We start from the raw sequence: 14,308 nt of genomic DNA on the forward strand, positions 1-14,308 counted from the left end.
ACTTGGAAGAGCAGTTGAACGGAATGGACAGTGTCTTGAAAGGAGGGTATAAGATGAACATCAACAAAAGCAAAATGAGGATAATGGAATGTAGTCGAATTAAATTGGGTGATGCTGAGGGAATTAGATTAGGAAATGAGACACTTAAAGTAGTAAATGAGTTTTGTTATTTGGGGAGCAATATAACTGATGATGGTCGAAGTAGAGAGGGTATAAAATGTAGACTGGCAATGGCAAGGAAAGTGTTTCTGAAGAAGAGAAATTTGTTAACATCGAGTATTGATTTAAGTGTCAGGAAGTCGTTTCTGAAAATATTTGTATGTTGTGTAGCCATGTATGGAAGTGAAACATGGAAGATAAATAGTTTAGACAAGAAGAGAATAAAAGCTTTCGAAATGTGGTGCTACAGAAGAATGCTGAAGATTAGATGGGTAGATCACGTAACTAATGAGGAGGTATTGAACAGAATTGGGGAGAAGAGACGTTTGTGGCATAACTTGACTAGAAGAAGGGATCGGTTGGTAGGACATGTTCTGAGGCATCAAGGGATCACCAATTTAGTACTGGAGGGCAGCATGGAGGGTAAAAATCGTAGAGGGAGACCAAGAGATGAATACACTAAGCAGATTCAGAAGGATGTATGCTGCAGTAGGTACTGGGAGATGAAGAAACTTGCACAGGATAAGGTAGCATGGAGAGCTGCATCAAACCAGTCTCAGGACTGAAGACCACAACAACAACAACAACAACATATCTGTTCATTGTTAATATTATTACAAATTTTCAAAAATTTGTATTCCTGTTGCTGGCTAACCTCAAACATACACTTTACTTTCTTTTGCCTACTGCTAAACAAAACAATGAGAGAAAAAATGTATACATCTAAAATGATAAACTCGCCGAGAGTTAATCCACACATGAAAATGACACACACAATGCCCCTGTTGTGTTGCCAAATGACTAACTGAAAAGTTGTGGTGAAACAGACAGGTAGGTCGATGTGAGCATTTGCTTCAAGCTTGGCTGAGAGAGGCATGGAAGTAAGACAATGATTAGAAATATTATGTCAAAAACACAGGTCTAAAATTAAAAGAAAAATCCATGTCAGTCATAGAATCCTCAAACCCAGACTTTTTGCAACCCTGGATAGCACTAGAAAATCACGACTGTCTGGGCTAATTCCAGATACATGGAAAGCCAACAAACTAACATCTCTGTTGTATATATGTTGCTTAACTGCTGACAAAAAGGTCACTGACTTTCACAATTAGTTTTTACACTAACATCAATGCTGCATCGACAGGCACCAGAATATTTATTTCCAAAAATCCTGAATAATTTCTGAAACAATATCCTCACAAACTGATAATTCCATCATTCTAACACACCTCAGATTTTCCAGTTGGTGACCTACATCATCTCACAATTGAAAACCATCATAATCTTTTCTTTCAATCACAAACAGGAAAATAACAAACAGGTTAGAAGTTACAATAGTTGTGCATGGTACCACAACTATAAATTCATTGTTCTTGAACTTTACGGCAATTAATCCACAGTGTACACCTTAACATCTCATGGAATTATAATAAAATGGCAATATAATACACTTCCAACAACACATCTCTCACTACTATATACACTTCGCATTCTGAGCAGTGTTTCCTACAGATTTATTTCTAATGTATCCTTTACCTTTGGTCCCTTAAACATGTGGCAGGCTGATTTATCATTAATTCAAATGTAAAATTTACAGGTTGGCTGAACTGACTGATAATGGATACCAGCTTTGGCACCCGTAAGATAATATTAAATGTCACATGAGCACAAACATAAGTAAAACACTGACAGTATTTATATGGTTCCTACATTTTCTGGAATTTAGGTTGGTGTGACACAATAATGTGTAGCGCAGCTCGGCATATACGTTAGGCTGAAAGGTGGAAGTTTGGATGTGACATCATGAGAATAAATATAATTGTTGTTCTAGTGCATATTGGATTTCAGTGGGTGATTTCTGTTCACACCTTTGATGACACAACTGTTGTAAGCATTCAAGTGGTACTATTAAGTTCGATGTTTCCGATGTAAAAAAATCTATCGTATGGTCTATTAGGGGTAACATATCTGATTCTGTATGAAACACAGTAAGGAATATCAGTTTTAGTCCCTACTCCTGACAAGCTGTCAAAATATCTTCTACGTGAGAACTGGCCCAAAAGTTCTTTATTCCAAGTCAAGCATCACTGTAATATTGAAGGGAACGTCATGTAGGACTCAGGATTACATTAGATTATTAGTAGCATAGGCAGGTTAAGTAACAGGTAAGTGTAGAGCACGCTAAAGTAGAGATAACAAACAGAATAACACAATTGTGTGACAGGCCACTTGACAAACTTTCACAACAAAGAGGCACCGACATACCATAAATAAGATGAAAGTCATCTCGGCGAGCATCTGCTTCCCTTTCACGTCTTTTCATTGTAATTTCAGCCGCCAAACGATCTGCCATTGATATTGGATCGTAGTCAAAATCATCCAGGCCTTCATCTGCGTATCGATCCAGCTTTGGTATTGCACGATAATCACTGCAAGCAAAACCATTTCAATGTCACTTGTCCCAAAACAAAGCTTCTATTTACAAATGTTACATTAAGATCAGCAAAAGAGGTATTTTCTCAAAACTGAAGTATAATAAAAAAAAGTCTAAAAACTTACTTCTCCATATTGTCTCCAAAGAGCTCCTCTCCATCACTTTCCTCGTCACTTGCCCCTGACCTGGAAATCAATGAAATATAAAAGAGTAGACAAATATTCTGTTCCCACCCCATTCAAATACATTTAACAAATAAATATCATTGGAGAATTATTAAATTACAGATGATTTTGAAATGGATGGATATTTTTATAAAGGGGATTAAAAAAAATAAAAAAAAACATCCACCCACACTTACACAAATGGCATGGCTACAACAATAATCACATTATTTCTGAACTATTGGTTCCTACTGCTTGCATATTCACCCATCAACGCATTGTACTTCCATGTCTAGGATGAAAGGGAATTAAATGCCCCATTGCCAACGAAATTATTGCAGAAAAGGTGGATGGTAGGCTTGTACAAGTATATGGAAAGAAATTGCTCACAGTCTTTCAAAAGAACTGTTTGGCATGTGCCCCTTCAGAAATACAGGCCCAGCGTCTTACCAATATGCCACCTCACTCAAAAGTATGGCACGGAGACTGGCTTCAGTTGCCTCTAATGAGAAAAAGTGATAAATTCAAAATGAAAACACTTTGTTAGTATAATACACCACAAATATTTCCAGTCTCACAGCATCCCACTAGGGCAATATAATGGTTTTATTAAAACCAAGACATTTATAAAAGTTCTCATCATTATCAGAACAGAGAACACAGTGGCTTGTACATTATGTACCAATGAGACAAAAACAACACACACAACACGTGTCATTGTGAGGGCGTGACATACTGATGAAGGCAATGTTACTGTGTGATTGACTGAGTGAAAGTATGATACAATCAGTTGGCTGGTTTCGTCAATCAAATATTTTTTCCCCTTTACTTCCAACCAATGTCTTTTCAATCTCCCCATACGCATTCTTCTCAAGAATTGCATCACTGGCTGCATTCGGCCACCACTGTCCACTGTCCACACAGGGCTGGTTGGCTTCTGCATTTTTTATGTCATCACTGTGGCTTCTCATATGTCATAGTATCCTACACAATACTTCTCACCCTGCTCCTGGAGGAAAAAAAGTTTGCCTGATACTACCTTCTCTGTTACGAACATGCAACTTAAGTGTAGAATCACATCTAATCTGTTTCAGAACTGTAAGGATCATTTGTGAAATAACAGGCAGTAAATTCTCTTGGACATATATTCTAAGAACTTTTTTTGAAAAACCAACTGCATTACTATGATCATGCAATGCAGGCTTTCATGCCAATGTTTGCAATATTGATACGAATAGATTAATGGGCATAAGGACATGATCCAAGGCATAATTATCTACCTAAGATTTCAGTATTAACGCCTCTGATGAAATCTCCAGGGGTGGAAGACAAACATTAGGCAGAGAATTATGCTTTCTACCCATGAATCAAATGCCAGCAATATGTTAAGATGCTTGTGGTGGCATTGATGGCCGGGAGCCTACACCTGTGGAAGTTCAGCCACTGAGTTGCAAGTCTCTTCTGTTGACACCACATTAGGCGACTTGCATGCCAATGATGATGAAATGACAATGAGAACAACCCAATACACAGTCCCCACGTGGAGAAAATCTCCAGTCCAGCCTGTAATTGACTGCATGGCAGTCAGATGTGCTAATCACTCGGCTAAGAGAATGGACAATATGCTTGCAGAAGACAATTTGTACCAGTGAACAGTTACGGTTCATTCTTAAAATATAATGAAATATATCTTGCCAAGTACAATTTGCAATACTCTGTTAGGATTATGTGAATAGTTGTATGAGGCTTGCTAATCAACCAAGGTTGCTGTTTGATCCAACTTTGCAGAAGAGCCATCATATCTACTGCTTTACAACATATCGCTTAACATTTTGTTTGGATTACTTGTAAGTAATCAATACACAGTCTCAAAACAATGGAAATTCCAGGTCGGAATATCATCGGTGTAGGAAAAGACAAATTGTTGCTTATTGCAAAGAAGAAATGCCAAGTTGCAGACAGGTACATATTTAATTGTGCCTGCCTGCAACTTGATGTATCTTCTTTACAGTAAGTAGCAATTTGTCTTTTCCTACCTTAGCAATATGTAGTTTCTTTATTGTTGAAGGAGCAACAATGTAACATGCAAGAGACCCACGCCAGCTTGATATTCATAGTTTGGCAATGAACAGCAGCACTTATTTCTACAGGCATCTCAAAATTACTTCAGGACTGAAAGCTGTGAAGGAATTAGTGGGGGGTGAGGTGTGTGAGGAAGGCACAGAGCACATTCAACCATTCTTAGGAAACCTGCAGTCCAAGCAACCACCCATCATTTCCCACCATGACACTTCCTGTTTGTACTATGCTGTAGTTTCAGGCAATTTGTTGTCGAGTGTTATCTCTCAGTGCAAAATGAAATTTTGCTTTTCAGTTCTTATAGTTGCAGGGTTCACACTTTATCTCACGAGCCTCAGCCTCTAATTCCTTCACAGCTTTTAGTCCTCCCTCACCAATAAAGAAACTACATATTACTATATATTGTCTGTAGTGTAATGCTGAATGACACCAGAAAGAAAGTTCATCAAATTTTATTCAGTGGAAATGATGGTCCTAGTTCTCTTAGCCAAGGGACTCCCCTGTACAATCTGTCTACGACAACTGTTTGCTTGTTATGTAGCTACACCAACAACAACAGTTCTTGATAATACTCCCAACTATTCTCTTGTAGATAAGACACCCAGCCATTCTCTTGCTGATGAGACACATACCGTGGAAAGCAAAAGAAGATGATTGGCTTCAGTGTCAAGACACAAAGTGAATAAGAAATTTAAAAAATAGTGCTTATGGATCTGATACTTGTCCATATGCCACAGTCCTCATACACAAAATCCACAAGGTGGCAAAAACAATACATGCATATTGCTACAGAAACCTGTCACTACCACTACAAACCAATACAACTGTATGGGCTCAAAACCATGCATTTTTACAAATGAACTATCTCAACATCTGCATTATAATTGTTGTAATACTGAAGTAGTTTATTTTACTGTTACAACTCTTCTTTCTTGAAAACTGCTAAGTTTCCTCACCTCAATTAACATGCAATTTCCTTATTATTTTGTTACAAAAAAGTAGAAATAATGCATAGCTACACTGAAGAGCCAAAGGAAATGGTACATCTGCCTAATATTGTGTAGGGCCTCCGCAATCACACAGCAACATGATGTGGCACAGACTCGACCAAAGTCTGAAACAGTGCTGAAGAGAATTGACACCATAAATCCTGCCGCCCTGTCCATAAAAGTATGTGGGGATGGAGAACTCTTCTGAAAAACATGTTGCAAGGCATCCCAAATACACTCAATAATGTTCATGTCAGGGCAGTTTGGTGACCAGCAGAAGTGTTTAAACTCGGAAGAGTGTTCCCGAAGCCACTCCGTAGCAGTTCTAGAGTGAGAGGGGTGTCGCACTATTCTTCCGGAATTGCCCAAGTCCGACGGAATGCACATTGGACATGACTGAATGCAGGGATTAGACAGGATGCTTATGTACGTGTCACCTGCCAGGGTCATATATAGATGTATCAGAGGTCTCATATCACTCCAACTGCACACACCCCACACCATTTCAGAGCCTCCATCATCTTGAACAGTCCCCTGCTGACATGCAGAGTCCATCAATTCGTGAGGTTGTACCCATACCCGTACACGTCCATCTGCTCGATACAATTTGAAACGAGACTTGGATGAGTTTCCAGTCACCAACAGTCCAATGTCTGTGTTGATGGGACCAGAGGAGGCGTAAAGCTTGTGTCAAGCAGTCATCAAGGATACACAAGTGGGCCTTTGGCCCCGAAAGCTCATATCGATGATGTTTTGTTGAATGGCTTGCATGCTGACACTAGTTGATGGCCCAGAATTGAAATCTGCAGCAATTTGCAGAAGGGTTGCACTTGTTACACTGAATGATTCTCTTTAGTCATCATTGGTCCCGCCTTTGCAGGATCTTTTTCTGGCCACAGCGATGTCAAACATTTGATGTTTTACCGGATTCCTGATATTCACAGCACACTTGTGAAATGGTCGTGTGGGGAAACTCCACTTCATCGTTACCTCGGAGCTGCTGTTTCCCATCACTCACACACCGAATATAACACCACACTGAAACTCACTTAAATTTTGATAACCTGCCGTTGTAGCAGCAGTAACCAATCTAACAACTGCGCCATACACTTGTTGTCTTGTATAGGTGTTACCAACCGCAGCACCGTATTCTGCCTGTGAGATACCTCTGTATTTGAATATGCATGCCTATACCAGTTTCTCTAGGACTGCAGTGTATAAGACTAGTTCTCTGCTTCCCTCAATTAGGCTACACCAAACAGGCAATTGATGACATTTAGAAGTGTGAGCGCAGCATCATGCATCACATTTAACTGAAATTATCTGCCGTTAGAGGTCTCCAACACTGTACCATTTTGAAGTACGCCTAGGTGAAAGTATGATGTATTCTAAAGATTTTGTTTGCATAATGTGTTCACAAAAACATTAATTAATAATATTTCACCATCAATCAAAAATCTTAATTTTTCAATTGCTGACAACACAATTTGGAGTTACAACTCCATTTTCGAGGACTTTATGGCTATACAGGGTGTTACACCTGCTTCAGTCTTTTACCTAATAGTAACAGAAAGACAGAAGTGTTAGATTTAATGAGATGAACTACACCTCAAGTGGGATTAATGAGGAAAAAAAGTGAGAAAATCCAGTAATATATTACCAAAATTTGCATTTGACCACATAATTTTCATCTTTTGCATTGATGAGCGACTTCGACATTTGCATTCACATTTAGAAACTATTTAACATGTTATGAAAGTATTACATGACATACTGCTGCATATATAATGAATGCTACAGTGACATGATGGAGTACTGGATTTACAATTATGTAGGTGGGGATAACAGTAAGTCCGATCTAGCATTCTCTCATCAATCCCACCTGAGTTGTAGTGTATCTCGTAAAATCTAACAAATGAGTCGTTCTATTATCGTTAGGTGAAAATCTGATATAACACCAAATATAGCCAGACAGGCCTTGAAAATGGCGATTAAAATATACAATTTTATCACCGATGATGTAATATTATTCATTAATAATCCCTAAGCTATAGCACCACTAGTTGTAGGTTACTGCTATGATTGGCTTTGTTTGGTATATATCAAGTGAACTTTGCAAGGGAAATACGGAAGCATCCGATCCCGCCCGTCTGCTTTGACCCATGACGTCACAAATATGGCGGAAATGACCATAAATCACGATTTCAATATGGCTCATATAAAGTCGGTACGTACACATTATGAGGACGAAAATACATCGAAAAACAAACACACACTTTCCACAAAAAGCCTAATGACACTAACGGGACAAGGGCGGGAAATGGGGTGGTTTTGGTTGGGGCAATATAAATATAAACAAATTTAGACACACACCTCCATACAAAACCACACAAAATGACGAAAAAAACTGACATCACAAAACTCCCTAAATACCACTAAACACAACATCATCTGGAATCGGACACTTCCATTGACCTATATAGCTCAACAGCAGCTCCCAATACCAGAAATTAGGATCAAACACTTCCCTTGGCCTATATAGCTCAAAAACATCGCCCGATACCAATATCAACAAACACAGCCCCCACATTGGGATCGAATACTTCCCTTGACCTGCGCACTGTTAATTTTATCCGTCATCTCCATTCCTGAACAAAAACAACAACTGATTAATTTTACTAAAATTACCACACAATGTACAGCAAACAACACTAAATTAACTTTCACACAAAATCGCTAACTCACTGAAACGAATTCCACTACAAACACAGCCGACACTCAAACAATTCTGGATAATGAGCAAAAGCAAACTGAGCCCATTACACCACACAAACGTAAACCCTGAACATACCACCAGAGAGCACAACAAACCACAACACAATGACATCTACAAACACGCCACACTCACAAACCAAACTCTGCGCCGTCATGACGTCACACACGACAACACCCTAACGTCATGGGTCAAAGCCGAAGCGTGGGATCGGACGCTTCTGTCGACCCCTTTGCAAGACTTGTTTTGTTGTTGCTTGTTTTTATGGAGGGAACGGGGTTTTGGTATCACTGCCTTTGGTTGAGCTATTTAGATCAAATCAATCAATTCCAATTGTGTGTGTGTTTTGTATACATATATTTCATTTTATTCTCAAGGATTTCATGTGAGTTACTTTTCAGTTTTGTGTGTACCATACGGCAGTCATCTTACTGTTGTGTATTTAGCGTGCCCCCACCATACCCTCTACTTCATGTGGTTATCCCATAAAGTTTCATTTTATTGCTGGACTGAAATATTTGGAGTCATATACAACTTCGTTTGCAGGTGCTTTTAAGGATGTTAAGGTCACAATATTCTATATGGTGGAAATAGGTATGTCCGACATCTTGAGGACGTCATGTGACAAAGCAGACAGTTGAAATTGGACATTTCCATATTGCCCTGATCTGTGTACAACCAAAACAAATTTCACTATCAAGTAAAACAGTTCATACTATCAATGCAAGTAGACAAAACACTCATCTCCCTCCACTGATGAGCAACAGTGCAGGAGGGCATAAATTCTCACTACATCTGAACCATATTCCACGATCCCCCACAGTTAAAGTATCAGTTAATGACATTAGATAAACACTTGTGAAATATGAAGACTTTCAGTGGCATGCTCACTAACTTCTTGGGGTGTACGAAAAACAGTGATGCAACGGTACTGAATCTACATGGTTCTTTGTTCAAGATAATATTTGCTAGTACTGAATCTACATGGTTCTTTGTTCAAGATAATATTTGCTATTTCCTCAAAGAAGTCTCCAACAATGGTTCATTTTTATCTTCTTCTAGCTACCATTTATCTGTAGTTAATCAGCCAGCAATCAAGTTAAAAATGCTCACGGCAAAGTTGAGTGACATGACAGAAGTTAGTTAATACACAGGGGGGTACACTGGATTCTGACAAGTGAGTGTGGTTAGCAACTTTTGGCATCAAACAATTTATTTTACATGGCATCATGTGGATCTTACCCTCGACTGGCGTCATGCGGGGTGAAGGGAGACTGGATATCGTCGTCTCGAGAAGGGCGCATCCGAAATGGGCCTTCAAAGTCTGAGCCATCTTCTGAGCCACCAGGTGACGGTGGAACAACAGATGGTGGATTACTCTGGGGAAAGAAACACAATAATTTATGAACAACCCATATTTACATACAAAGTAAGTGACTCAGCTACTAACTATAACTTTAGATGCCTTTACATACTAGATAAAGGTAATAGTAACAACAGTTCACAATAAATGATTCTTGCAACTTCTCTGCCGCAATTACACACAGAAATTTCCACTCGACAACGAATTCGCATGTAATACGATTAAATTTACTACTCAAAGAACACGTGAGCTACCAGAGTGGGCTGGAAAAACTCATATATAGGGTACCGTGGAAATGCTCTTCCAATGTTTGCTCCTCACTTGTCCTCAATGAGGTATTTGGCTGGCAATGAACTAACAAACTGAAAATGTGATTTCATTCAGCATCGCGTAGCAACTGCGTAACTCTACCACTAATCCAGTTTCCCATCAAATAGCACTTACAAGTTACTGTCCTAAACCTCTGTTACTTCAAACAAAATTTCTGTATCACGAGTCGTTTTAAAAACTATACAGCTGATACGTAACGATCAATGAATTTAATCACAGGTTAAAAATCTACTAAGAACTAATACGTCGGCAGTAATATCAGTATTGATACGCAATAAATCCAAAGAGAAAATTCTGCTATTTCCACGAGTGTTCACTTTTGTCGTCACGCGGAGAAATGAATTTTTATCACAGCAGAAATGTAACAGATAAAATGTAATAAATAACTGCATCGTTCAGGATGTGGCGTCTTACCATGGTAAAACAAAAACAATAATTCCCACTACTTGGTCAAAATAAACTACACCACACACAGCAATATCACAAACAATGACCAATTTACGCGGGAAAAGTTACCGCCTCCAAAGATTATAAATGACACAGTAGTCTTTCATTTAGCAAAGATAAACTCTACAACATCACCATTAAGAGTCGATTCACACTCGACGGAAAAGAACGGAGCGGAACAGAATGTCAAAACGTTCCACAATACATCTCAAAGGGCCACATTCACACAGCCTGTCAAAGGAACGAAACAAGGCAGGAAAGTACGGCACGTCAACGTCAAAGTTACTCAGTATGAAAATTCTGACGTTGAAATTGCTAAGGGAAATTGCATCGTTGCCGCTAACATCGTAAGTTGACGTATTTTCTTTTCGCTTACTCATTTAACAGTAGTGTATTTGGTGCTTTACCGCCATCTTAGTCTTTATGTATTTTTTTTATTATTACTTTGTTTTGTTTCCGAGACACATTGCACTTGTTTTATGACGACCTGGACTTTTTTACATTGCGAGCTCTTACACACGAGATGCCTGATATATGCAAACGGAAGACTGTAGGTTTATACAATTAGTGAAAAGAGCTGACAATTAAATTGTATACAAATAAGAACATAAATTAATGAAGCAATTTGATATCGAAAAAGTCAGCTCTACTGGAGCAGAAAAATACTGTTGCTTCTGACGTTATTTACTATTTAGTGAAAAACCACCATGAATGAGGTAAACGGCATGTTTATATTCCCTCACAAGTGTTATTCGACTTGATTGTGTTTATATATATTCGTTAGTATACAAACATCGCTGTTTTGAACTGTTCGTTCTGTTCTCAACAGTTACAAAAAGTTGATCAAGGAAATCTGTTATGAAGTTTTTTTTTGGCCATTAATAAAATTTATCATTGCTAGTTTCATACTTGTGATACTGTATTCTGACTTTTTTTATCTCACCAGTGGTGTCTGATAACCTTACTTTCACTTTTCGGTACTGGGCTAATTGAATTGACGTCCAGTTGCTGTCCCACCTAGTGCGAATGTACCACTATATGACGTTCCGTTGTAATCTATTGTGAAATGGCATTTAATGGCGATATTTGCACACGCCGTTGACGGAACGCAATGAGACGTTAAAGTCAAGGTTTTTCGGGAAAAAAGTTTTGACATCGGCGTTGGTGTGGGGTTTCATCTTGAACTATGCTCTCCAAACCACTGTGAAGTCCATGTTATATGGTACACCTCACTGTACCAGTTATTATGGCGTTACATCGTTCCATTCACGTATGGAGTGTGAGAAGAATAATTGCTTAAAAGTCTCCTTGTGTGCTGTAATTAGTCTTACCTTGTCTTCACAATCCCCATGGGAGCTATATGTAGGGGGATGGGGTTTTCCCCTAGATTCATCACTTAAAGTTGGTTCTAGAAATATTCTAAGAGGTCTTGTCAAGAAATTCTCAGTCCTGTCACAAATCTCTCTTGATACCCAACATGACAGTATGTTTGATGATAAACATATGTGTGATTTTGAGGTAAATACTTTTGGAAGTCAAGAAACTCTGACTTGATCCATGGCTTTCAGGATGTGATGTGAGAAAACCACGAGTTTGGTTTCACATGACTGATGGCTTGGAGGACTTTTTGTATTCGAGATATCTCATTAAGGCCAATTCACACTGGTCATTATGCCACATCTCATCATGTCAATATGGTTACCCCAGTAGTGAATGACGAAAGTGAGGTTATATGTTTTATTTACTTATTACAAATTTCGTGACTCCATACTGTGATGAATTGCAAGAATGTGGAATGAGTCAGGTATACATCAATAAAGTGATACAATAAAGAAATGTACAATTACAAAAATGTAGCAAATTTCTGAGTAAACTTAAAAGTTGGAATAAAATCAATAACATACAGTTCAAGTAAACATGATATAAATTATTGGGAATAGCTTATGGTACTGAAAAAAGAATATTTACACATGGACCATCTTAAACATGGAAGTTGGAGAATGATTGACACATTATAAAAATAAAGTCTCAAAACATAAATATGATCAACAAAACAAACTTAGAAAAACAATTATCAATTAATCTGCGGGAACTTATCAGGAGAGTGTAATGATTTATCCACAAGGTAATTTCTTTATTTATTGAATGTAGATGTATCTTTAGTTTGGGCTCTTGATATCTGAGGGAAGAGAACTGAAAATGTTTGTCACAGAATAGTGAACACCTCTCTCTAGAAGACATAGCCGCTTCAGATCCATATAAAAATCATTTTTTTACCTTTCGTTGTGATCATGGTATGCACTGTAAGAGTAAAAAGAGAATAGTTATTCAAGGCAAAAATCATCGAAGAAAATAAGTGTGTGCTGATTAATAATTGACGCTTACAGAATAGGTTTCTGCAAGAATATCTCAGATGAACGCCAGGCATCATTCTAACTGGTCTCTATTGTGCTGTAAAATTTTTTTTATTAAAGTTTGATTACCTCCAAAAACTATGCAATATGCCATGATAGGGTGAAAAGTAGCCAAAATAAGCAACTTTGATAGAATTTATATCACCAGCAGGGTAATTACGCACCGGGCATCAATCTTTTTTTTAGGTCTAGAATATGCACAGACCAATTTAACTTGCCATCAGTTAGAATGCCCAGGTTCTCAGAAGATTCGCAAGTAATATATTTTGGTTATCACAGTTGAAGTGGATTACTGCATTTGTTTGTTGAAATGCAAGAAACTGAACATTTGAGTTTTTTCGATACTTAATTTTAATCCATTATACTCAAACCAGGGTAATATGTCTACAAGCAAAGTATTACATTTATTTTTTAGTTTATTAGATGTTCGCATTTCAATATGTCATCAGCAAGAAGAGTACATTTGCTCTCTGTGTTCATACAAAGTGGGAGATCGTTGATGAATATAAGAAACAGTAAAGGCCCCAAAATGAACCCTTGTGGCATTCTCACTTTAATGTGCTCCAGTCAGCCATTAAGCATTACCTTCTGCTTTCCATTGTGTATATATATATGATTCAATCCATCCAGTAGTGCTACCTGCTTTCCATTGTGTAAATATGATTCAATCCACCCATTACTGATTCAATTCAGATAAAAAAGACGGGTTTTCTTAAGAGACTGTAGTGATCTACACAGTCAAAAACCTTTGACAAGTCATAGAAAATTCTAGTAGGGGACATTTTGTAATAACAAAATGTCACCTACTAGACTCAAGGACTGAAGAATTTCATTTGTGAAATTCCTCCTCTGTTGATCTTATTTTTTTATGTTTTTTAACCAATATGCTTTTGGTTGAGGAAACATTGAATTGTGAGGTGGTCTACAGTTCTTTTAGACATCAGTTTCTCTGACATTTTCGAGAAACAACATAGCTGAGGTACTGGCCAGTAGTAGGATAAATTACACTGTCACATTTCTTAAAAAGCGCTTTTATAATAACAAATGTCAATCTCTATGGGACAGCATGTCGCTGCAAAGATTCATTGAAAATGTGACACATGACTTATATAATACTATAGTGCTTTATAACTTATTGAAATGTTGTCGCCGGCCG

At 38.0% G+C, this 14,308-nt stretch overlaps 1 protein-coding gene across 1 annotated transcript in view; it reads right to left on the bottom strand.

The window, feature by feature from the left end:
- Window positions 1-10,837, bottom strand: part of LOC126249874 (DNA replication licensing factor Mcm2) — a 46,531-nt gene extending 35,694 nt beyond the window's left edge. The window contains exons 1-4 of the mRNA XM_049951512.1: window positions 10,706-10,837; window positions 9,841-9,977; window positions 2,719-2,778; window positions 2,425-2,588 (exon numbers count right to left, since the gene is read on the bottom strand). Of these exons, the coding sequence (XP_049807469.1) occupies window positions 2,425-2,588; window positions 2,719-2,778; window positions 9,841-9,977; window positions 10,706-10,708 (364 nt within the window). The 5' untranslated portion in view covers window positions 10,709-10,837. The remainder of the gene's footprint in view (window positions 1-2,424; window positions 2,589-2,718; window positions 2,779-9,840; window positions 9,978-10,705) is intronic.
- Between the last annotated feature and the right edge of the window lie 3,471 nt (window positions 10,838-14,308).

This window comes from Schistocerca nitens, chromosome 1 (assembly GCF_023898315.1).
Source record: "Schistocerca nitens isolate TAMUIC-IGC-003100 chromosome 1, iqSchNite1.1, whole genome shotgun sequence".
Lineage (NCBI taxonomy): Eukaryota > Metazoa > Arthropoda > Insecta > Orthoptera > Acrididae > Schistocerca > Schistocerca nitens.